Consider the following 25,437-nt stretch of genomic DNA (forward strand, 5'->3'; position numbering starts at 1 on the left):
GATGGTCTCGATCTCCTGACCTTATGATCCACCCGCCTCAGCCTCCCAAAGTGCTGGAATTACAGGCGTGAGCCACCGCGCCCAGCCTAGAAAGAAGCTTCTAATATGTTGAGTATGTTTGGGTATCTTTTTTTTTTTTTTTTTTTAAGGCTAGTCAAGTGAAGCAGTAGGAGTGGAGAAGAAAAGTTTGGGTATCTTTGTCAAAGAGGCTTAACTTACCCTAAGGAATAAAATATTAATTATATGAGCTCTTCAGGAAAAGCATTTCATGCACAAAACATACCTCTAGGCCATAATATACACAATGCAGGTTCCAGGTGGCTAGAGAACCAACCTTAGTCTCCGCTTCTCAGAGATGTTCAGTGCATAATTTCGAAGGGATTGGCTGCTGAGGTTTTCAGCGATTCTGTCCTCCAGCTGGGAGCTGTAAGAGTCGGTTGACTTTAGCAAAGTGCCGCTTTGCTTGTCCCGGGAACGGACAGTCGTTCTCCTGCGTGCAATGGACCGGTAGCTTGGCAATTCTTGGAGGAAGTTCACAGGTGGAGAGGAGAAGCAACTGGTGTCTAGAGAGAGGTTCTCTTTGTAAAAGAAAAGAAAACCATCATTCACTCCAGTGAGTTCGGAAGCCAAGCAGGAAACTTGGATCTTGGGCATCATCACTGACCCTTGCAGATAGTTACTAGCCTGGGTCTGTGAGGACAGCATTTTGACCTTATTATATTTACCACAGTGGTGCCCAGGACAATTAAATCATCTGCAGATGGGCTCACTTTCTGCAGATGCGTTTGCAGACATGCTTTAAATTGCACAACATCTGATTTCCAGTGTTTGGCTGCAGCCACTAGCTAAAAGCATGGCCTTGGGCAAGTTATCTAAACTTGCCCAAAGTTTTAAATATTTTAAATATTTGTCAAATGGGGCTAGTAATAATTGTTCCAACTTCCTCCCACAATGTAGGGTATAGTAATGTATTCAATAAAACTCTAAAAAGCATAAAGTATACCATGCAAATACACAGCAACAACATCAACAACAATAATAGCATTTCCTGTGTGTCAGGCATGGTGTTAAGAGCTTCATATATATTCATGGGATCCGGACTGGCCTCCTGATCTGCTTGGACCAACAGAACAGAGCAGAAGTGATGCTGGGCCAGTTCTAAGGCCAGCCTTAAGAGGTCTTGCAGACTTCTGCTTCTCTCTGGAGCCCAGCCAGAACAAGCCTGAGCTAGCCTGCCGGAAGATGAGACTATGTGGGATGACCGCCCTAGCTGAGGCCACTCCAGACCAGCTTTCAGCCAGCTTGACCGCCCTGTTAACCACAGACACTTAGAATGAATGACATTCCTAATTTACTTGCATTTAGAGAGCTGGTGATTAGGCGCACTGCAGACAAATCCAGGGCTGACTCCAAAACCCTTATCATTTCTATATCAGGCCAGTGCTAGAAGTCAAGCTTTGCTGTGTCTTGGTCAGCAGGCTAAGGCAGGTGGGCTTTCTGCTGAAGGGGAGGGAAGCTACCTTCAAGATAGGTTTTATCCCTCATCAGATTTCAGTTGCAGGAAGATCATTCTGAGTGGAGACAGACAGGACTCAGGGAGAAGAGGGGGCAGGCAGCCATAATTACCTAAGCAATTACCCCTATGCAGCAAAGCTTCTATGGCTTCCTGATCGAAGCTAAATGTTTGAGTTTGGATCCCCACTCCGTCACTTATTAGCTGTGTGTCTTTGGGAAAGTTACTTAACCTTTCTAAGCTCTGTTTCCTCATCTCAAATATTCATTCAACCACTCTATCTACCATGTGTCATATCTGGAGTTAAGGGAACTGCAGTGAACAAGGCAAGTGCCCTACTCACATGGCAGTTATATTCTGAGATGGGGGAGAGGGAGCTCAAATAATAAACAGGTAGTAAATATTATGCCAGGAAGTGACAAGTGCAATGAAAAAAAAAAAAAAAAAGAACAGAGTGGTGTCAGGGGACAGAGGTGATATGAGAGGGGGTGAACTGTTTTTGATAAGGTGGGGTCAGGTATGGTATCTCTTTAAAGGTGACATTTAGCTGAATGAAGGGAAGGGGTAAGACCCCTGGATATTTGGGGAAAAGCACCCCAGGCAGAGGGAACCCATACGTGGAAAGGCCCAGCGGCAGGAGTGTGTGTGACAGGTTGGAGGAAGAGTGAATGAGCAAGAACCTGGTAGGCGGTTTTGTTGGTGGCCTCCAATGAGTCACACGGGCCCTCTGCGTGGTTCCCTCCTTGGATTTGCACTGGACCTGTGCTTGCTTTAACCAAAGGACTCAATGGAAGTAATGCTCTGCCATTTCCAGCCCAAAGTCATAAGAGGGCCTTGCAGTAGCACTTCTGTGCTCTTGGGCCAGGGCTGCCTGGAAGGAAGTCCAACTACCTAGGACAACGAGGTGGAGAGGAAGAGCCCCTAAGCCTACAAAAAGAACCAACAACCTGGGTGATTGCAAGAACCAAGGCCCCAGGCTCGTGTCTTCAACCCCCTGGGACAGCCAGGCATGGTGGCTCACCCCTGGATTACACCTGTAATCCCAGCACTTTGGGAGGCCAAGGCAGGTGGATCACCTGAGATGGGGAGTTCAAGACCAGCCTGGCCAATATGGTGAAATCCCATCTCTACTAAAAATAGGAAAAAAAAAAAAATTAGCTGGGCATGGTGGCATGCGCCTGTAATCCCAGCTACTCACGAGGCTGAGGTAGGAGAATAGCTTGAACCCGGGAGGCAGAGGTTGCAGTGAACCGAGATTGGACGACTGCACTCCAGCCTGAGCGACAGAGCAAGATTTCATCTCAAAAAAGCAAAACAAAAGAAAACAACAACAACAAAAAACCCTGGGGCATCCTCACCAGGCATCGCCGTGATGAGGCCATCTTGGGCACTCCAGCCCCAGCAGACATCCCAGGCAGCAGTGCAAGCGGGCTCCCCCATGCCCCGAGTCATCCCTGATGCACAGAATCAGCAGAAATAATAACATGGCTTAAGCCAGCACGTTTGGAGCAGTGTGTTGAACAACAATAGGTATTTAGGACAGGGAGAATGGAAACGCTGAAGTCAGAAGGGTGGCTGGGGTTGGACCAAGTCGGGCTTTGTAGGCCGTGGCAGGACCTTGGGATGTCATGCTTCGACTGTGTTTTAAAGGTCACCCTGGGCCGGGTGCGGTGGCTCACACCTGTAATCCCAGCACTTTGGGAGGCCGAGGCGGTCGGATCACAAGATCAGGAGATCGAGACCATCCTGGCTAACATAGTGAAACCCCGTCTCTACTAAAAATACAAAAAATTAGCCGGGCGTGGTGGCGGGCACCTGTAGTCGCAGTTACTCGGGAGGCTGAGGCAGGAGAATGGTGTGAACCCGGGAGGCAGAGCTTGTAGTGAGCTGAGATCATGCCACTGCACTCCACCCTAGGGGACAAACTGAGACTCCGTCTCAAAAGAAAAAAAAAGGTCACCCTGGGCCGGGCATGGTGGCTCACGCCTGTAATTCCAGCACTTTGGGAGACCAAGGCGAGGGGATTACCTGAGGCCGGGAGTCCGAGACAAGCCTGACCAACATGGAGAAACCTTGTCTCTACTAAAAATACAAAATTAGCTGGGCACAGTGGCGCATGCCTGTAATCCCAGCTATTCAGGATCGCTTGAACCCAGGAGGCGGAGGTTGCAGTGAGCTGAGATCATGCCATTGCACTCCAGCCTGGGCAACAAGAGTGAAACTCCATCTCAAAAAACAAAAAGGTCACCCTGGAGGCTGCAAGGCTGAGGTCAGGACTTGCTACACAGCCTGTTTATGAACATTAAAGAGGATCACATGGGTAGACGGTCCCAGGCAGTGCTTGGCAAACACAGAGCTCCATAAAGGCACCAACCGGATGAGGATGGGCAGGGGCAGGGCCAGGTGGGGACCGGTCAAGGCCTGGCTCTGACACTGTAATCTTTGCCTTTCTCAGATGGGCAAGTTCAGACACAATGGAGCAGCTGTCCCACTGTAGATGACACACGGACATGTGGCTGGGGCCCTGCCAATCTCCATGCGCAAGTCTGCGAGCCTCACCCACCCTTCTACCTCCCTGCCTAGCACACCCTGAGGATATGATACACTTCCATTAGTGGCAGTGGCTCCCCAGAGCCAATATGAGGGTAGGGCGGGTGTGGACCCTGAAAAGGAAAAGGGTCTAAGCCCTGCATGGAGGCTACCCTCCCGCTAGCAGAAACAAAGAGCTATTATTAACCATGAACAAAGGTCTTTGAATATAGAACAGCATGAACCTACTGAATATTCAACTGCCGTGGGGTCAGGGGCCCCAAGCTGGAGCCTGGGTTGGTTTAAAACACTGGCCTCTCACCCACCAGCCAAGCCACCCCAGGAGAGACCACAGCTGCCTCAGAATCACATTTTTCTCATCTCAGGAATGGAGGATCTAATACCATGGGCCTCATCAGCACGATGGTGAGGAAGGAGTTGCAAACAGCATGAATAACACTGGCTAAGATTTCTTGAGTACTTGCCTACCCTGTAGCAGGCTACTTAAAGTATTTAACATGCGGGCCGGGCGCGGTGGCTCACGCCTGTAATCCCAGCACTTTGGGCGGCTGAGGCGGGTGGATCACGAGGTCAGGAAATCAAGACCATCCTGGCTAATACAGTGAAAGTCTGTCGCTACTAAAAATACAAAAAATTAGCCGGGCATAGTGGTGGGTGCCTGTAGTCCCAGCTACTTGGGAGGCTGAGGCAGGAGAATGGCATGAACTCGGGAGGCAGAGCTTGCAGTGAGCCGAGATTGCGCCACTGCACTCCAGCCTGGGCGACAGAGCGAGAATCTGTCTCAGAAAAAAAGAAATACATTAAAAAAATAAAGTATGTAACATGCATTGTCACACTTAATACTCCAAACTGCTCTTTGGAGAGAATTATCCCCATTGTGCCGGCGTGGTCTCAGCTACTTTGGGAGGCTAAAGCAGAAGGATTGCTTGAGCCCAGGAATTCAAGACCAGCCTGGTCAACATAACAAGACTCCAATTCCAAGGAAAAAAAAAAAAAACCCGAAAGTCAAACAAAATAATTATCTCCATGTTACAGATGAATACCTGAGGCTCAGACAATTAGTAAGTGTTGCTTGCTTACACAGTAAGTGTTGGAACTAGGAACGCATCACAGGCTTATCAGACCCCAAAGCTGTAGTCTTCACCATGAAAAAATTCAGGGGGCCACGTATTTACAAGTGCTTTGTAAATGTTAAAATGCCATATAAGCCGGGCACGGTGGCTCATACCTGTAATCCTAGCACTTTGGGAGGTTGAGGCAGGTAGATCACTTGAGGTCATGAGTTCAAGACCAGCCTGGCCAACATGGTGAAACCTCGTCTCTACTAAAAATACAAAAATTAGCTGGGCGTGATGGCGGGTGCCTGTCATTCCAGCTACTCAGGAGGCTGAGGCAGGTGACTTGCTTGAACCCAGGAGGTGGAGGTTGCAGTGAGCCGAGATCATGCCACTGCACTCCAACCTGGGCAACAGAGCAAGACTCCATCCCAAAAAAAATACAAATAAATAAATAAAATAAAAATAAAAATAAAATTCCACACAAATCAACTAGGTAATTATCCTGTTTTTCATACACCACCTACCCCCTCCCAGGAAGAACTGTTCTGATTTTTCCTCTTTGGACACTCCAGGGAAGTTCCTCAACTTCAAACAAAAAATGTCACGACCATGTCTTCAAACACAGGCATCATTATGTTTATAACTAGGATCCACCCCCTCTTGTTTCCGTATAGGAACATATACTTTTCCCAGCATGACGTCACCTCATTTCTCACGCCAACCTGCAGAGGTAAGCGTAGAGGGTTTCACTGCCCTGGCATGTTTTTTTTTTTTTTTAGAGATAGGATCTTGCTCTATTGCCCAGGCTGGAGTGTACATTAAACTCCTGGGCTCCAGCGATCCTCCCACCTCAGCCTCCCAGATAGCCAGGATTACAGATGCACACCATTACACCTGGCTAATTTTTTATTTTTTCAATTTTTAGCAGAAACAGGGTCTTGCTTTATTGTCTAGGTTGATATCAAACTCCTGGGCTGAAGTGATCCTCCTGCCTTGGGCCTCCCAAAGGGCTGGGATTATAGGAATAAGCCACCACCCTTGGCCTGCTCTGGTTTTCCAACAGGGAAACTGAGGCCCAGGCTTAGTGACTTGCCCAAGGCTTGAGTGTCAAGACAGACTCCTGGTTGTACCGCAGGTCATTTCACCACTTAGAGCCTTGATGTTCTTCTCCTCCTTAAAGAAGATGTCTCATTACAGTTATTGTCAGATGTTCTACTGAATTGGTCCAGCCAAGAGCCTTACTGTTGCGATGGCCACTGTAGTCCTGTGGTCAGTGTGGGCTGCTGTTGACCATCTGCACAGGAGTGGGTAGCATATTTCAGATATCGGGGTGCCTCTAAGAATGCCTAGAACTTCTTGGTCACTGGAGCCAGATTTCAGCAATTAGGAGATTATTACTTAGGTGGGAGGATGACTGGGTAATTCCAGGAGACATGAGGCAGCAGGGCCAGGTATAACCAATTTTTCTGCCATATACTATTCTTCCAGGTTTAAGGACAAAGTCTTTCTGAGGCTTAAAAGCAGTGTCTTGCTCATAGAAGGCCTTCCATCTGGGCTGAGCACTGTGGTTCATGCCTGTAATCCCAGTATTTTGGGAGGCCAAGGCAGGTGGATCACCTGAGGTCAGGAGTTCAAGACCAGCCTGACCAACATGGTGAAACCCCGTCTCTACTGAAAAAATACAAAATTAGCTGGGCGTGCTGATGCATGCGCCTGTAATCCCACTACTTGGGAGACTGAGGCAGGAAAATCGCTTGAACCCAGGAGGCAGGGGTTGCAGTGAGCCGAGATCACTCCATCACACTCCAGCCTGGACAACAAGAGCAAAACTCCATCTCAAAAAATAAAAAAAAATAAAAAAAAGAAGGCCCTCCATCTGAAGAATGAATGAATGAATGAGCAGTGCAGAGGCAGGCACATCTGGAGAGCATCCTGAGGTTCTAACTTTCTTGGCAACATTTCCCACAAGATACCACATCCTACCAATAGGCATGAACCCTACCAGGATGTGGGCACCAGCCAAGTATGATCTAAAGGGCACTAAAACCACCGCCACCTTCCCCCGCGTCCTAGCCAAGAACCTTGCCCAACCATATTTGGTGCTGAGTTCGCAGCAGAGGTTTGTTTCCCATGCAAAGTATCATGGAAACTCTGGGTAAAAAGGGACCTTGTAGGTCACTGGGTCCAGGCCTCTCACCAGCTGCTACGGGAATTAGTTTTGTTTGACAACTTGTATGGAGCCTTTCTCTGTGCCAGACTCCAGACTGGAGGCTGGGACTCTGGAGAAGATGAAAGCTTGCTCTCTGCCTTGATGAGCTTTTGCTCACTCCTTCGAACACCACATAGCTCCTAAGTGCCCACTCCATCGCACTCGCTCACCCCCGTTACTACTCTATCCTTTTTTCTGTTGTTTGTTTAAGACAGGGTTTTGCTCTGTTGCCCAGGCTGGAGTGCGGTGGTGCCAACATAACTCACTGCAGCCTTGATCTCCCAGGTTCAAGCAATACTCTTCACCTCAGCCTCCTGAGTAGCTGGGACCACAGGTGTGCACCACTACACCCAGTTAATATACATATATTTTAGTAGAGATGAGGTTTTGTTATGTGGCCCGGGCTAGTCTCGAACTTTTGGACTCAAGTGATCCTCCCCGCCTCAGCCTCCCAAAGTGCTGGGATTATAGGTGTGAACCACCACAACTGGCCTAGTCTGTCCTTTTTAATTGTTTACTTGTGTGTTGTCTCTGACTCTATAACCTCTATGAAGGCAGGGACCTTGTCTCTTTCTGTCACTGCTGAATTACCAGGGTCTAGCACAGAGCCTGGTACACGACAGATGCTTAATAAATATCTTCTAAGTTGAATGAATGAATAATTCAGGAATGAATGAATTTGATGCTGAGGATACAAGATACGTTAGATCACCCACCAAGCCAACCAAAGTACTTTAAATACCAGGAAAGCAAGGATGTCAAAAAAATGAGAAAAAGATTTTAGGAATTTAAGTCTTGAATATTATTCTTTTCTATATGAATGATGTATTTTTTTCACAATACAAAACGTTTTGTTGTTTTGTTTTTGAGACAGGGTCTCACTCTGTCACCCGTGCTAGAGTGCAGTGGTGCCATTTCCACTCACTCTGCCTCCCAGGCTCAAGCAATCCTCCGGCCTCAGCTTCCCAAGTAGCTGGGACTACAGGTGTGCGCCACCACACCTGGTCAATTTTTTGTATTTTTTTGTAGAGATGGGGTTTTACCATATTACCCAGACTGGTCTCAAACTCCTGGACCCAAGCAATGCACCTGCTTCCACCTCCCAAAGTATTGAAATTACAGGAGTAAGCCACCACACCTGGAACAAAAATAATTTAAAGGGTAAAAAAAGCTGGCAAAAAATATTGACTGAGATGTTGACCGTATATTACATTCTTCCTATGTCAGGTACTTTACACAAACCAGCCCTATTGGAAATGTGCTTTGCTTTTCTTTCTCGTGAAATGATAAAATGTCATGCATGCACACACAATCTGATATCACCGATAAGTCAACGTAGATATCAATCTCAGAACATTATGGACTTCTTTTCACTTGAATTGTTTTTATTTTTGTTTTTGCTTTTGAGACAGGGTCTTACACTGTCACCCAGGCTGGAGTGCAGTGGCGCAATCTCAGCTCACTGCAACCTCTGCCTCCCGGGTTCAAGCTATTCTCCTGCCTCAGCCGCCCAAGTAGCTAGGATTACAGGCGTGCGCCACCACACCTGGCTAACTTTTTTTTTTTTTTTTTGAGGCAGAGTCTCGCTCTGTCGCCGGGACTGGAGTGCAATGGCCGGATCTCAGCTCACTGCAAGCTCCGCCTCCCGGGTTCACACCATTCTCCTGCCTCAGCCTCCCGAGTAGCTGGGACTACAGGCGCCTGCCACCTCGCCCGGCTAGATTTTGTATTTTTAGTAGAGACAGGGTTTCACCGTGTTAGCCAGGATGGTCTCGATCTCCTGACCTCGTGATCCGCCCGTCTCGGCCTCCCAAAGTGCTGGGATTACAGGCTTGAGCCACCACACCCGGCCACTTTTTATATTTTTAGTGAAGAGGAGATTTCACCATGCTGGCCAGGCTGCTCTCCAACTCTTGGCCTCAAATGATCCACTTGCCTCGGCCTCCTGAAGTGCTGGGATTACAGGTGTGAGCCACTGCGCCTGGCTGAATTGTTTTTATTTTGGATGTCAGGTGAAGGTAGAGTGTCCAGATAATCTGTGCTTACAGCTACTAAAGGGCCTTAATCCAAGAACTAATAAAGTCCCCGGACTCAACAGGGCGTGGTGGCTCAGGCCTGTAATCCCAACACTTTGGGAGGCTGAGGTGGGCAGATCACAAGGTCAGGAGATCAAGACCATCCTGGCTAACACGGTGAAACCCCATCTCTACTAAAAATACAAAAAAAATAGCTGGGCGTGGTGGTGGGCACCTGTAGTCCCAGCTACTCAGGAGGCTGAGGCAGGAGAATGGCGTGAACTCGGGAGACGGAGCTTGCAGTGAGCTGAGATCGCATCCTGCACTCCAGCCTGAATGACAGGGTGAGACTCCATCTCAAAGAAAGAAAAAAAAAGTCCCCGGACTCTAGTTGAAGCTGCTATGACGTGTCTTTGTTTTTTGTTGTTGTTTTTTTTGTTTTTTTTTGTTGTTTTTTTTGTTTTTTTTGTTTTTGAGACGGAGTCTCGCTCTGTCACCCAGGCTGGAGTGCAGCGGCCGGATCTCAGCTCACTGCAAGCTCCGCCTCCCGGGTTTACGCCATTCTCCCGCCACAGCCTCCCGAGTAGCTGGGACTACAGGCGCCCGCCACCTCGCCCAGCTAGTTTTTTGTAATTTTTAGTAGAGACGGGGTTTCACCGTGTTAGCCAGGATGGTCTTGATCTCCTGACCTTGTGATCCGCCCGTCTCAGCCTCCCAAAGTGCTGGGATTACAGGCTTGAGCCACCGCGCCCGGCCTGCTATGACATGTCAATCGAGTGCAAGAAGCCCTCCAAAGCCAGGGACTCATCACTGCCCTGCTCCTGGAAAGACCACCCAACCATCTATCCATTCACTTATTCACCCACCACTCAGTCACTCAGAAACATTTACTGAGCAACTGTCACCACTCAAGCACTGTTCTAGGACTACAACATAGCCTTGAACACCACACACCATTTCCCTGCTTTTATGAAACTTGCATTCTATTTGGAGGAGACAGACATTAAACAAGTAAAAACAATGTACTGCAGATGTTGATAAGTGCGTGGAGAAAAACAAGTCAGGGGGCCGGGCATGGTGGCTCACCATTTGCTGGGCTTCTGCAATGAAGAGCAGGTTCTATATCTGCACTGTCCAATACAGTGGCCGCTGGCCACATGGGACTATTAAGCAATTGAAATACGACTGGCTTCAGCTCGGCCCAAGATGGCGGCCTCCGTGTGCAACGGGTTGCTGGGTCCACGGGTGCTGTCCTGGAGCCGAGAGCTGCCTTGCGCTTGGCGCGCCCTGCACACCTCCGCGGTCTGCGCCAAGAACCGGGCGGCCCGAGTACGCGTAGGCAAGGGGGACATGCTGGTGACCTACGAGGAGGCACACGCGCCGCACTACATCGCCCACCATAAAGGCTGGCTGTCGCTGCACACAGGTAACCTGGATGGAGAGGACCATGCCGCAGAGCGAACGGTGGAGGATGTTTTCCTTCGCAAGTTCATGTGGGGTACCTTCCCAGGCTGCCTGGCTGACCAGCTGGTTTTAAAGCGCCGGGGTAACCAGTTGGAGATCTGTGCCCTGGTCCTGAGGAACTTGCCTCCACACAAATACTACTTCCTTGTGGGCTACAGTGAAACTTTGCTGTCCTACTTTTACAAATATCCTGTGCGACTCCACCTCCAAACTGTGCCCTCAAAGGTTGCGTGTAAGTACCTCTAGAACAATCCCCTTTATTCCATCAAGCTGTAGCCTGCAGAGAATGGAAACGTGGGAAAGGAGTAGTATGCGGGGGAAATGCATCCCCTCAGAGGACTGAGGCATGGTCTGTCAGCTGCTGTTGAATAAAGACCCTCTATCTTGAAAAAAAAAAAAAAAGAAATATGACTGGCTGGGTGCAGTGACTCACGCCTATAATCCCAACACTTTGAGAGGATAAGGTGGGAGGATGGCTTGAACCCAGGAGTTCAAGACCAACCTGGGCACCATAGTGAGACCCTGTCTCTACAAAAAAATATTTTTTGGCTGAGGTGGGAGGATCGCTTGAGCCAGGAAGGTCAGGGCTGCAGTGAGCTGTGATCGAAGCAATGCACGCCAGCCTTGGTGACAGAGCAAGACACTGTCTCAAAATAAATAAATAAATACAGCCTAGAGGGGCCTCATTCACAGCAGCCCAGTGCTTTGTCTGCGAGGGGAGGAGCCAGAGGCCCTGGTAACCTCCTGGATCTGCTAGACTTCGTAACAGTAGCGTCAGGAGAAACTGCATGAGTCACACCAACTGGCACCTGGGTGGGGCTGGTGACTGGCTGGTCTTAGGCTCTACAAACAGATGAGCAAACAGCTTTCAGGAGCAGTGACTAACTCCATCATTAGAGCTGCTGCTGGGCCTGGAACTCAAGCCCCTGCTTTTCATGCCCATGGAGCATCTGGTCGGGTGTCTGTGGGGCAGTTACTGCGATTCTGTCTGTCCGAGAAGGTGGCAAGGCCTGTCAGTTAACAGCACAGTTTCCCAAGCCACCCTGCCTGGATTTGGACCCCATCCTCACTTGCCACCTGCATAACCTGGCAAGTTTCTTGATTATTCCATGCCTCAGTTTTCCCACCAATAAAATGGGGACAGAGGTTCCTACCTCCTATAGCTGTCCTGAGGATTAGATGGCAATCACATGTAACATACTTAGAACAGAGGTCAGCAAACATTTTCCGTAAAGAGGTAAGAATTTGCTATTTGCAATTACTCAGCTTTGTCCTTGTAGCAGTAAAGCAGCCACAGATAATCCATAAATGAATGGGCATGGCTGTGTTCTACTAAAGGTTTATTTACAAAAAAAAAAAAAAGGTTGGCCAGGCTCAGTGGCTCACACCTGTAATTCCAGCACTTTGGGAGGCCAAGGCGGGTGGATCACAAGGACAGGAGTTCAAGACCAGCCTGGCCAAGATGGTGAAACCCCATCTCTACCAAAAATACAAAACAATTAGCCAGGCATGGTGGCAGGCGCCCGTAATCCCAGCTACTCGGGAAGCTGAGGCAGAGAATTGCTTGAACCAGGGAGGTGAGACGGTGAGGTGAGACGGCACCACTGTACTCCAACCTGGGCAACAGAGTGAGACTCCATCCAAAAAAAAAAAAAAAAAGGCCAGGCCCAGTGCTCACACCTGTAATCCCAGCACTTTGGGAGGCCAAGGTGGGTGGATCATGAGGTCAGGAGATCGAGACCATCCTGGCTAATACGGCGAAACCCCAACTCTACTAAAAATACAAAAAATTAGCCAGGCGTGGTGGCCGGCGCCTGTAGTGCCAGCTACTTGGGAGGCTGAGGCAGGAGAACCGCGTGAACCCAGGAGGCAGAGGTTGCAGCGAGCCGAGATCGCGCCACTGCACTCCAGCCTGGGCGACAGAGCGAGACTCCCTCTCAAAAAAAAAAAGAAAGAAAGAAAGAAAAAGGCTGGATTTAGCACAGGAGTTGTTTGCAGATCCTTGGCTCCAAACAGTGCCTGAGGCTGGGTGCGGTGGCTCACACCTATAATTCCAGCACTTTGGAGGCCAGAGGTGGGTGGATAACCTGAGGTCAGGAGTTGGAGACCAGCTTGGCCAACATTGCGAAACCCTGTCTCTACTAAAAATACAAAAAATTAGCCAGGCGTGGTGGCCGGCGCCTGTAGTGCCAGCTACTTGGGAGGCTGAGGCAGGAGAACCGCGTGAACCCAGGAGGCAGAGGTTGCAGCGAGCCGAGATCGCGCCACTGCACTCCAGCCTGGGCGACAGAGCGAGACTCCCTCTCAAAAAAAAAAAGAAAGAAAGAAAGAAAAAGGCTGGATTTAGCACAGGAGTTGTTTGCAGATCCTTGGCTCCAAACAGTGCCTGAGGCTGGTGCGGTGGCTCACACCTATAATTCCAGCACTTTGGAGGCCAGAGGTGGGTGGATAACCTGAGGTCAGGAGTTGGAGACCAGCTTGGCCAACATTGCGAAACCCTGTCTCTACTAAAAATACAAAAATTAGCTGAGTATGGTGGCAGGTGCCTGTAATCCCAGCTACTTGGGGGGGGGGGATAAGGCAGGAGAATCGCTTGAATCCAGGAGTCAGAGGTTGCAGTGAGCCAAGATCACGCCACTGCACTCCAGTCTGGGTGACAAAGTGAGACCCTGTCTCAAAAAATAAAAAGGCCAGGCGTGGTGGCTCACACCTGTAATCCCAGCACTTTGAGAGGCCGATCACCTGAGGTCAGGAGTTCGAGACCAGCCTGGTCAATGTGGTGAAACCCTGTCTTTACTAAAAATACAAAAATTATCTGGGCATGGTGGCACGCACCTGTAATCCCAGCTACTCGGGAAGCTAAGGCACAAGAATTGCTTGAACCCAAGAGGCAGTGGTTGCAGTGAGCCGAGATCACACCACTGTACTTCAGCCGGGGCGACAGAGCTAGATTCCATCTCAGAAAAATGAAGTAAAAAGGAGTCACCTCCCACAAGAGGCCTATGGACCACCCCATCTGAGTAGGCTACTCTTCCTTCTCTATCTTACCATCTTGTTTGTTTCCGTCCCAGTAGTTAGGGCTGCCTCCGATAATCCTATTTGCCTCTTTACTGTTTAGTGCGTCTTGTTTGACTGGAAGCTCCATGAAAGCAGAGACACTACCTGCCTCCTTCACCACTAGACCCCCAAGGCCTGGTATGTGATGATCCCTCAGGGCCCATTTTCTTCCCTTCCTCCTCCTCTAAGGGTGGAGACAGAACATCAGAAGGTCTAGGCAGACCCAGACCCAAACAATGTAAAAGGAAACCAGATTGTGACAAAGGTCAGAGGCTGAAAAGTTATTTCCGCCTTTTATCTCTCTAAATTCTTCACTTCCTGAAAAAACAAACAAGAAAAAGCCACTGAGGGCCCCTGGACTTAATCCAGGCCTGAGTTGCTGGGCAGAGGTCAGTCTTGTCCAGACATGGGAAAAAAATAACTCAAGTCAGAAGGGTGGGTCACCAGAGAAAGAATCCAGCCTGCGAATGGCCTGTGCAATCTTCAGCTCTGTCCAGACCTGCCTCCCTCTGGTGATGCCTTTAAAGGTGGTAAGTGACCTGGACAAATGGGCTTAGAAGATAAGAAGGAAAAACAAATATCACAGGTCAGATGGTTATGTGTCTTCAAGTTTAATACCATCTTCTGGACTGAAAGACATCCGAAGAATAGTTATTCAACTACATAAATTCCTTTTTTTTTTTTTTTTTTTTGAGACAGAGTCTCGATCTGTTGCCCATGCTGGAGTGCAATGGTATGATCTCGGCTCACCACAACCTCTGCTTCCCAGGCTCAAGCCATTCTCCTGCCTCAGCTTCCCAAGTAGTTAGGACTACAGGCATGTGCCACCACACTCGGCTAATATTTGTATTGTTAGTAGAGATGGGGTTTCACCATGTTGACCAGGCTGGTCTCGTACTCCTGACCTCAGGAGATCCACCCGCCTCGGCCTCCCAAAGTGCTGGGATTACAGGTGTGAGCCACCATGCCTGGCCAACTACATACATTCCTAACAATGTATCTCCAGAAAGTATAGGCACAACGGCACATGCAGACATGCCTGTAATCAAGTGCTCTGGGAGGCCAAGGCGGGAAGATCCCTTGAGCCCAGGAGTTTGAGACCAGCCTGGACAAAATAGCAAGACTCTATCTCTACAAAATATACAAAAATTGGGCGGGGTATAGTGGCTCACGCCCATAGGCCCAGCACTTTGGGAGACCAAGGCAGGAGGATCGATTGAGCTCAGGAGTTCGGGACCAGCCTGGACAACATAACCAGACCCAGTCTCTACTTAAAATCAAGAAAATTAGCCAGACGTGGTTGCGTGCGCCTGTAGTCCCAGCACTTTGGGAGGCCAAGGCGGGTGGATCACCTGAGGTCAGGAGTTTGAGACCAGCCTGACCAACATGGTAAAATCTCATCTCTACTAAAAATACAAAAATTAGTATTTTGTATTTTTAGTAGAGGCATGGTGGTGCACAGGTCCATATGGTGGTGCACACCTGTAGTCCCAGCTACTTGGGAGGCTGAGGCAGGAGAGTGGATTAAACCTGAGAGGTGGAGGTTGCAGTGAGCTGAGATCGCACCACTGCACTAAAGCCTGGGCAACAGAATAAGACAAAAAAAAAAAACAAGAAAGAAAGAAAGAAAGAGAGAGAGAGAGGAAGGAAGGAAGGGAGGGAGGGAGGGAGGGAGAGAGAACAAGAGAGAGAGAGAATGAAAGAAAGAGAAAGGGAGGGAGGGAGGGACAGAGGGAGGGAAGGAGATAGAGGGACAGAAAAGAAAAGAAAACAAAACAAAACAAAAGAAGCCAGGTGTAGTTGCATGCACCTGTAGTCCCTGCACTTTGGGAGGCCAAGGCAGGAAGATCAATCAAGGCCAGGAGTTTGAGACTGCAGAAGGAAACCCTGTCTCTAAAAAAAAAAAAAAAAAAAACCAGGGTCCGGTTCCACCACAAGAGCATCTCCAGGGGCTGCTGAGTTTTGCCTCTACCATTCCAAGTCGTCCCTGCTCCAGACCAAGTCCCACTATCTGGCAGTCAGGTCAGTTCAAACACAGTCACATCAGGGCCCTTCCAGGTTCTTTTCTTGAGTGCCCCTTGAGGAGGCTGGAGGAGAGGCCAAAGACATTTGCACCTGAGACTCCAGAGTCTAGATTTACAACCACTGTGTTACAGCTGCCAGTGTGGCCACAAGGACCCTTCTTTCATTCACTCATTTATTCATTCAAAATAGATGTAGCATCTGCTGTGTGCCAGATGCCATTCTAGGTTCTCGGGAAACAAGGCAAAGCCCTTGTTTTCCAAGGCATCCACATTCTAGGAAAGACTGCTACCAGCCTGGCGCGTTGGCTCACACCTGTAATCCCAATACTTTGGGAGGCCGAGGTGGGCAGAACACTTGAGGTCAGGAGTTCAAGACCAGCCTGGCCAACATAGTGAAACCCCATTTCCACTAAAAGTACAAATCAGCCGGGCATGGTGGCACGTGCCTGTAGTCCCAGCTACTCGGGAGGCTGAGGCAGGAGAATCGCTTGAACCTGGGAGGCAGAGGTTGTGCTGAAAAGGAAGAGGCAGCCCTATTAAGAACGAAGAGGAGGCCGGGCGCGGTGGCTCAAGCCTGTAATCCCAGCACTTTGGGAGGCCGAGACGGGCGGATCACGAGGTCAGGAGATCGAGACCATCCTGGCTAACACGGTGAAACCCCGTCTCTACTAAAAAATACAAAAAACTAGCCGGGCGAGGTGGCGGGCGCCTGTCGTCCCAGCTACTCGGGAGGCTGAGGCAGGAGAATGGCGGGAACCCGGGAGGCGGAGCTTGCAGTGAGCTGAGATCCGGCCACTGCACTCCAGCCTGGGCGACAGAGCGAGACTCCGTCTCAAAAAAAAAAAAAAAAGAACGAAGAGGAGTCCAGGTGAAGAGAATGGCAGATGCAAAGGCCCTGAGGCAGAAACAATCTTGGTATGCTGGAGGAATAGGAAGGCAGCCAGTGCAGCTGGAGCAGGATAGGTTAGGGCGGGTGGAGGTGATGAGGGCCCGGAAAGAGGGGCTGGGGTTGAATCACCAGATCCTGTTGGTTGCTATGGAAGAGCCTGGAGTTTATTCTCAGAGCAGTGAGAAACCACTGGAAAGTTGTTTTTTGTTTTTTTGTTTTTGAGACAGAGACTACCTCTGTCACCCAGGCTAGACTGCAGTGATGCAATTTCGGCTCACTGTAACCTCTGCCTCCCAGGTTCAAGCAATTCTCCTGCCTCAGGCTTCCTAGTAGCTGGGATTACAGGCACATGCCACCACACCCATCTAATTTTTTTTTTTTTTTTCTTTTGAGACGGAGTCTCGCTCTGTCACCCAGGCTGGAGTGCAGTGGCGTGATCTCGGCTCACTGCAAGCTCCACCTCCCAGGTTCAAGCGATTCTCCAGTGTCAGCCTCCCAAGTCACTAGCACTACAGGTGCTTGCCACCATGCCTGGCTAACTTTTTGTATTTTTGGTAGAGAGAGGATTTCACCATGTTAGCCAGGATGGTCTCGATCTCCTGACCTTGTGATCCGCCCGCCTCAGCCTCCCAAAGTGCTGGGATTACAGGCGTGAGCCACCGTGCCTGGTCAGCCACGGGAAAGTTTTATGTAAGCAGGGGAGTGATCTGTTTTATCATTTAGAAGGATACACACCTCTTCTTCTTCTTCTTCTTTTTTTAGAGACGGGGTCTAGTTCTGTCACCCAGGCTGGAGCCCAGTGGCACAATCATAGCTTACTGTAACTTCAAACTCCTGGGCTCAAGTGATCCTCCCGTCTCAGCATCCCAAACTGCTGGGATTACAGGCATGAGTCACCATGCCTGGTCACACTTCTCATTCTTTAAGCCAGACCTCATTTGTCACCTCCCCCATCCCCCGCCCCACCCCACAGACTGTCCTATAATGCCCATACAACAGGTCACTGTTTAGAAAGTGCTACAAAGTTACAAACACAGTCCCTTCTGAGCCTCCCACCAATGTTGGTGGGTACAAGGTCAAAAAAAAAAAAATCTCATCTATCAAAGAGGCATAGGAGACTTTTTAGTTACAGGGCCCAATTATAGTCCTCCTAAAAAGATGCCAAAAGTCCTCTTAAACACTTAGCAAAGATTCAAGAACGATGAATCTCACATTCTTTGTATGGGAAATGAGGAACTTGACATCTTCAGTATAATGGATTCCACTAAAATAAGATGACGATCAATAGGAACCAACTAAAAAAATACTTGACTATTATTGAAAGGCTGAAATTCAGCTGACATAAGCAGTATTCATATTGAGCTAGAAAATAATTCGCATTGAATCCACCCCAACTTTTGTTTTCTGATATGGGTCTCTTCTAACTTTTTTTTTCTTCTGGACATTGAGAACAATCCAATTTGAAGGCCACAATGCCCAAATGTACACTCATGTTTTATTCTACATCCTTGGTTTCATTAAATCTCTATTCTAAAATTGAAAAAGAGAAAACATTGCAGATAAAACTTTACAGCAGGGTCTGGTGTTTTGTTCAGGACAAGATTTGTAAGCTCCAAATGCTACAAGGAATCCTGCCTGAGTGCTGGCAGCTTTTCTGTCTTGACTGGGCAGCGGTTGTACATATTTCTGTAGAAATTCATGGAGCTGTATACTTTACTGTAATTCTACCCAATACAAAAGATTATAATACTTGGCTGGCTACCGTTTATTGTGACTGTCTAGCCACAATGCCAGGCACTGTGCTAGACACATCACACGATTCTCAGCTACTCCCTGCACCATCCTATTCCCATTTTACTGCTGAAGGATCTGAGGCTCAGAGAAGGCAAGCCACTTACCAAAGGTCCCACAGCAATAAACAGACAAGGCAGAATTCGGTTTCAAGTTGGTCTAACTGTATGTGAAGGCTGAAATGCCTGGGAGGTAGGCACCTCATACCAGAATGTTAGGCGTGGAGCGGGTGCTCGCAATCCCTTCATTTAACAGATGAGGCTATTGAAAGACTGTCTTGGTCAACAGCTGGAAGACAAACCCACCACAGTCCGGACTGCCATTCTAGTGTCCTTTTGGCCCGGCTGGGTCCCACTGGATTGGATGAGGACGCGTTGGAGGAGGCAGCAGGAATAAGAAAGATCCCCTTCCCACCTGCTGTTCCCCAGAGCCGGGAGCACCCCGCGCCGCGCCGGGGGTGAGAGTGGATAGCGGCCAAGCCGAGCCTCCAGCAGCCGGCTCCCTCCGTGAGCCCTAGGACCCCAGGGGCACCGTCCCCGCGCGCGCTCCCCGCCGCCCTACCTGGATGGACCGCGGGCTGCCGGCTGGGCCTGCCAAGCTGGAGCGCACTGGCGCTCGACTCGCTCATGGCTGCGCCCCGCGCTCCTGAGAGGCTGCCGGGGACCCTCTCCACCCGCGGCCGCCGCCGCCGCCTCCCCGGCCTTCCCTCGCGGAGCCGGGATTCCAGGTTCCGGCGCTGACATCACAGAACCGGGGCGGGGCGCCCACGCCGCCCTTCCCACGCCGGCCGCCCGCTGGACTCCGCGAGGAGCCGAGCACAGGGACCGGAGAGGGGCTGCAGAGCCCGGGAGATCCGGCAAGGCTCCATCCAGCGGCGGCGACAAGCAGCGACCTCCCTGATGTTTCACTGAGTTTAAAACATAACAATAGAATGGGCACAATGGGAGCCCAGTCCCCACAAGTACCCGGTACACCCATGTAACGAACATGCACATGGGCCCCCTGCAACTAAAATCTAATCTAATCTAATCTAATCTAATAAAGAAATAAATAACAAAAATAACCGCTTGGGTGCTGTGGCTCACGCCTGTAATCCTCTCATTTTGGGAGGCCGAGGCTGGAGGATCGCGAGAGCCAACAAGTTTGAGATCAGCCTAGCCAACACAGTGAGACCCCCCATCTCTGAAATTAAAAAAAAAAAAATCCACACACAAAAAAACCCCCGAGATTCCAAACAAGTGCATCTAGTAAGTTACCATTTGGGAACAAAAAGGAAAACAAAAAATATATTTGTACGTGTTCGTAAACGCCTAAGCTATCTCCCTAGAGAGTGCAAGAAACTGGCTACCTGTGGTAGCCCTGGATGGGGAGCTAAAGGGCCGAGTGAAGAGAAAACTACATGCAGAGTTTGTCTTTTACGTTTTACACTACAGCCTCGTTTCATCTCCACCTCTGTTCCTGTGCAGCTTAAAAACATAACATTGCCAGGCGCAGTGACTCAGGCCTGTAATCTCAGCACTTTGAGAGGCCAAGGCAGGCGGATCACCTGAGGTCAGGAGATAGAGACCAGCCTGACCAACATGGTGAAATCCTGTCTCTACTAAAAATACGAACTTAGCCAGGCACGGTGGCACACGCCTGTAGACCCAGCTACCCTGAAGGGTGAGGCAGGAGAATCGCTGGAACCCAGGAGGCAGAGATTGCAGTGAGCCGAAATCATGCCACTACACTCCAGCCTGGGCGGCAGAGCACAGAGTGAGACTCCATCTCAAAAAAATAATAATAATAATAAATAATAATAAATAAATAAATTTTTTAAAACCACAAAATTAAAAATAATTGCTAGTGACCAGCCTGGGCAACATGGTGAAACCCCATCTCAATAAAAAAAAAAAAGAAAGAAAGAAAGAAAGAAAAGTAATTGCTAAATATAAATAAATGACTAAATAAATAAATGGGGGAAATGGAGAGAAATCTCCTGTGCAGATTTTGAAATCATTTACGTAGATACTTCAGGGACGGAGAGCTTAACTCCCTACTCCTTAAGTGTGGGTTGCCCATAGTGACATCCTTCCAAAGAGTGCAGTATGGAAGTGGTGGTGGAAGAGGGCATGGTGACCTTTACAGTAGATAATACCTGAAAACACTATCTCAGACAAATGATCAAAGTTAACATCAGCTGGGCTCAATGGCTCACACCTGTAATCCTAGCACTTTGGGAGGCCAAGGCAGTTGGATCACTTGAGGTCAGGAGTTCGAGACCAGCCTGGCCAACATGGCAAAACCCCGTGTCTACCAAAAATACAAAAACATTAGCTGGGCATGGTGGCGGGCACCTGTAATCCCAGCTACTCAGAAGGCTGAAGCAGGAGAATCTCTTGAACCCAGGATGTGGACGTTGCAGTGAGCCAAGATTGCACTACTGCACTCCAGCCTGGGCAACAGAGTGAGACTCCATCTCAAAATTAATTAATTAATTAATTAACATCAACAACATTAAGCTATGTGGCTGGTACGCACCCTTCATACGATGTGATGAGAAGGGCACTTTACCTCTGTGGTCACAAGAAAAATATCAGACAGATTCAACCGAGGGGTATTCTACAAAATACCTGATTAGTACGCCTCAAAACTGTCAAAGTCATTTTTAAAAAAAGGAAGCTGGACTCTGTGGCTCATGCCTGTAATACCAGCGCTTTAGGAGGCTGAGGTAGGAGAATGGCTTCAGCCCAGGAGTTGGAGACTAGCCTGAGCAACATATTGAGACCCCATCTCTACAAAAAATTTTTAAAATTAGCCGAATGTGGTGGAGCACGCCTGTAATCTGAGCTACTCAGTTCCTGGAACACAAGTTAAAACACATTATAAACTATAGAAATCTCAATAAAGTAGGGACTTCAGTTAATAGTCATTTATCAATCTTGGTTCATTAATTGTGAAAAATGTACCATATTGATGTAGGATGTTAACAGTAGGGGAAACGGTGTGGGCCATGTGAAAACTCACATTCTCATCCTCAAAGGTTTTCTGTAGATCTAAAACTATTCCAAAACAGAAAAGTACGTGTGTGGGTAAGTAATTTCCTGGCTCAAAATAAAAGCTATTAGTTATTTATTTTGAGACACAGTCTTGCTCTGTCACCCAGGCTGGTGTGCAGGGGCAAAATCTTATCTCATTGCAACCTCCGCCTCCTGGGTTCAAGCAATTCTCCTGACTCAGCCTCCTGAGCAGCTGGGATTACAGGCACCTGCCACCACGCCGGCTAATTTATGTATTTTTAGTAGAGACAGGGTTTCGCCATGTTGGCCAGGCTGGTCTCAAACTCCTGACCTCAAGTGATTTGCCCATCTTGGCCTCCCAAAGTGCTGGGATGACAGGTATGAGCCACCGCACCCAGCTGATAAAGCTATTTTGATTGTGGTTAATGGTAAGGTCACTGGATGGGAACCTGGTTTCAGATTATTTCCTGTGTGAGCTGGACCACATGACACAACCTTTCTGAGCCTGTTTTCTCACATCTGTAAAATGGGGATATAAGACTAGAGCTTAGGTCCCAGGGCTGTGGCAACAGCAATTGCCTAGAGACAGCCTAAATTTCCATTGACAGGAAAGAGGTTAAATAAATTTTGACACATCTGTCCAGCAATTACATAGCTCTATATGGAGATCTATAGAAAATTATGTTTATAGAAGGTATATTATTAGGCGAAAAAGCAAGGTGGAGGCTGGGCGTGGTGGCTCATGCTTATAACCCCAGCATTTTGGGAGGCTGAGGCAGGAGGGTCACTTGAGTCCAGGAGTTTAAGACCAACCTGGGCAGCATAGTGAGATCCCCATCTCTACAAAGATGAAATTTATCCAGGTGTGGTGGCGCACAACCGTAGCCCTGGTTACTTAGGAGGCTAAGGCAGGGGGATTGCTTGAACCCAGGAGTTCAAGGTTACAGTGAGCTATGCTCATGACACTGCCCTCCAGGAGAGAGTGAGACACCACCTAAAAAAAAAAAAAAAAAGAAGTGTTGAAAAATACAAGAATATATATGTGTCTGTTTGTAAATGCATCATACACCTCGGGACAAGGGCAGGGGGATTTTTACTAATTACCCCTTTTTTTTACTCCATAGACATGCTACTGATACATACTCAAATGTTAAAAAATGATCTTTAAGCCTGTGACACAGACGAAGTGTCAGGAAATGATGACTATTTCTACTGAGAGACAATTCCTCCCTCTTCCCTTCCTTACTGGAGGCCACCTTCCAGCCCACAGTCCCAGCCTGCAGATTTGGAAAGGGATGGATGAAATCCAGTTGTTCCGCATATGTAAGATGGAATGGCATGGAGGCGAGTGGGATTGTGTAGTGACCCTAGAGAGAAGACCCAGCACTTCCTGCTGGCTGCACCTGGCACCTGGCCCTTGCTTGACTCTGCATCCTGAGCCAGAGAGACCTCAGTTATTTTTCCAGGAGCAGAAGAATGAGCCAGGCTCCCAAAGGAGACTCCCTGCTCCCAGGAGACAGTTTTACAGGAATAGAAATAGGATAGTTCTTCAGGAAGCAACAGTCACTAAAATCTCCTGCTAGAAGGAATAGAAGAGGAAGAAGGCAGACAGATACAAAGAAATTCAGACAGAGGGATGGTGAGTAGGACAGAAAGACGGGCAGAATTATCAATTCATGTGTTGCTTTATTTCAAGGGGAGACACAAATGTCGCCACAGCACCCCCTGTCGCCTCTCTCAATCCTAGCACTTTATTTTTACTGCTTGTTTTGGTTTGTTTGTTTGTTTGTTTGTTTTGAGACAGAGTCTTGCTCTGTTACCCAGGCTGGAGTGCAGTGGCACAATCTCGGCTCACTGCAACCTCTGTCTCCCCTGTTCCAGCGATTCTCCTGCCTCAGCCTCCCGAGTAGCTGGGACTACAGGCACCCACCACCACGCCCGGCTAATTCTTATGTTTTGTAGTAGAGATGGGGGGGGGGTTCCACCATATTGGCCAGGCTGGTCTCGAACTCCTGACCTCGTGATCCACCCGCCTCAGTCTCCCAAAGTGCTGGGATTACAGTCGTGAGCCACCGCACCCGGCCAATTGTTCTGTTTCTCACACTAGAATATAAGCTTGGTAAGGGCTCCCTTTTACTATTACGGGGAAAACAACAACTGTCACTTACTGGGAGCTCACTCTGAGCCAAACGCTTACCATGTGCCCCTTCATTTAACCTTCGTCCTCTCTAAGACATCAGTAGGAACCTTCAACTCCATGTGATAGAGAAAAGGACCACGGCTCGGAGGGAAAGTGGAATCTCTCCTCTTTGCTCCTTCCCTCCAGCGGCTCACCTTACCCAGCACCACCGCCCCTGCCAAGGCAAGGTCGGCCTCCTGACAGTCTCCCTGCCTCGTCCAAGTCTTGTGCATCAGCACTCAGAGCAAACCTCTCAGAAAAGGAGGTCTAGGCACACGTTCTCAAGACCTCCTGAGGGCTTTGTCATGGGCCACGGTCACTCGTATTTTTTTAAGAAATTATATTAATGAGCCGGGCGCAGTGGCTCACGCCTGTAATCCCAACACTTTGGGAGGCTGAGGCGGGGGGATCACTTGAGGTCAGGAGTTCGAGACCAGCCTGACCAACATGGCGAAACCCTGTCTCTACTAAAAATACAAAAATTAGATGGGTTTGGTGATGCGCACCTGTAATCCCAGCTATTTGGCAGGCTGAGGCAGGAGAATCACTTGAACCCATGAGGTAGAGGTTGCAGTGAGCCAAGATCTCACTATTGCACTCCAGCCTGGGTGACAGAGCAGGACTCTATCTCAAAAAAAAAAAAAGTAAATTCCTGGCCCCATCATCTTTGGCCTTAATGCAGGTTGTCCTGATACAAACTGGGACCCCGGACGCCCTGCTTCTTTTTCCCTTCCTCCCACCCGCACCTACTGTCATTCCACACACTGTCTACAACAGAAATGCTTTGCAAAATGTAAACTTCTAAATAAATGTTAATGCCACAGCCGTGGCTATGTAAGACTTAGAATTGTGGGATTGTTGCCAGGCTTGGTGGCTCATACCTGTAATCCCAGCACTTTGAGAGGCCGAGGTGGACGGATGATTAGTTCAGGAGGTGGAGACCATCCTGGCTAACACGGTAAAACCCTATCTCTACGAAGAATACAAAAAAATTAGCCAGGAGTGATGGCACGTGCCTATAGTCCCAGCTACTTGAGAGGCTGAGGCAGGAGAATCACTTGAACCCAGGAGACGGAGGTTGCAGTGAGCCGAGATCATGCCATTGCATTCCAGCCTGGGTGACAAGAGCGAAACTCTGTCTCAAAAAAAAAAAAGAAGTCATTGTGGGATTGCAAAATGGACCAAAGGAGAGGGTACTGGACACACCAAAGGAAACGATCGGTTCCTCTCACAACACTTCTGACACCAAATGTGTGTGTGGGTTTTTTCCTCACACCAACTGTATTAGTCCATCCTCGCCTATCTATAAAGAAATACCTGAGACGGGGTAATTTATAAAGAAAAGACGTTGCATTGGCTCACGATTCTGCAGGTTGTACAGGAAGCATGGCTGAGGAGGTCTCAGGAAACTTACAATCAAGGCAGAAGGCAAGAGGGGAATGAGATGTCTCACATGGCTGGAGCGGGAGGAAGAGGCAGAGAATGAGAAGGTGCCAACACTTTTAAACAACCAGATCTCAAGCCAGGCACAGTGGCTCAGCCTGTAATCCCAGCACTTTGGGAAGCCAAGGCGGGCGGATCGCCTGAGGTCAGGAGTTCAAGACCAGCCTGGTCAACATGGTGAAACCACATCTCTACTAAAAATACAAAAATTAGCATGTCTGTTATTCCAACTACACAGGAGGCTGA

At 48.8% G+C, this 25,437-nt stretch overlaps 2 protein-coding genes across 4 annotated transcripts in view; one reads left to right on the forward strand and one right to left on the reverse strand.

Moving 5' to 3' along the window:
* TMC7 (transmembrane channel like 7) overlaps nt 1-19,330 on the reverse strand; it is a 69,677-nt gene extending 50,347 nt beyond the window's left edge. Inside the window, exons 1-2 of one of the 3 annotated variants that reach the window (XM_033235611.1) lie at nt 2,872-3,190; nt 335-578 (exon numbers count right to left, since the gene is read on the reverse strand). In XM_033235611.1, the coding sequence (XP_033091502.1) occupies nt 335-578; nt 2,872-2,965 (338 nt within the window). In that variant the 5' untranslated portion in view covers nt 2,966-3,190. Of the gene's footprint in view, nt 1-334; nt 579-2,871; nt 3,191-19,131 lie in introns of those variants that run through there. The other 2 variants (XM_033235610.1, XM_033235609.1) reach the window with 2 other exon arrangements.
* Nucleotides 10,543-11,211, forward strand: LOC117097599 (28S ribosomal protein S24, mitochondrial-like). Its single transcript, XM_033235612.1, has one exon. The coding sequence runs from the start codon at nt 10,552-10,554 to the stop codon at nt 11,053-11,055; it is 504 nt and encodes a 167-aa protein (XP_033091503.1). The 5' UTR covers nt 10,543-10,551; the 3' UTR covers nt 11,056-11,211.
* Nucleotides 19,331-25,437: the final 6,107 nt, after the last annotated feature.

The sequence above is a fragment of the Trachypithecus francoisi genome, unplaced genomic scaffold (assembly GCF_009764315.1).
Source record: "Trachypithecus francoisi isolate TF-2019V2 unplaced genomic scaffold, Tfra_2.0 Lachesis_group15, whole genome shotgun sequence".
NCBI classification, from domain to species: domain Eukaryota; kingdom Metazoa; phylum Chordata; class Mammalia; order Primates; family Cercopithecidae; genus Trachypithecus; species Trachypithecus francoisi.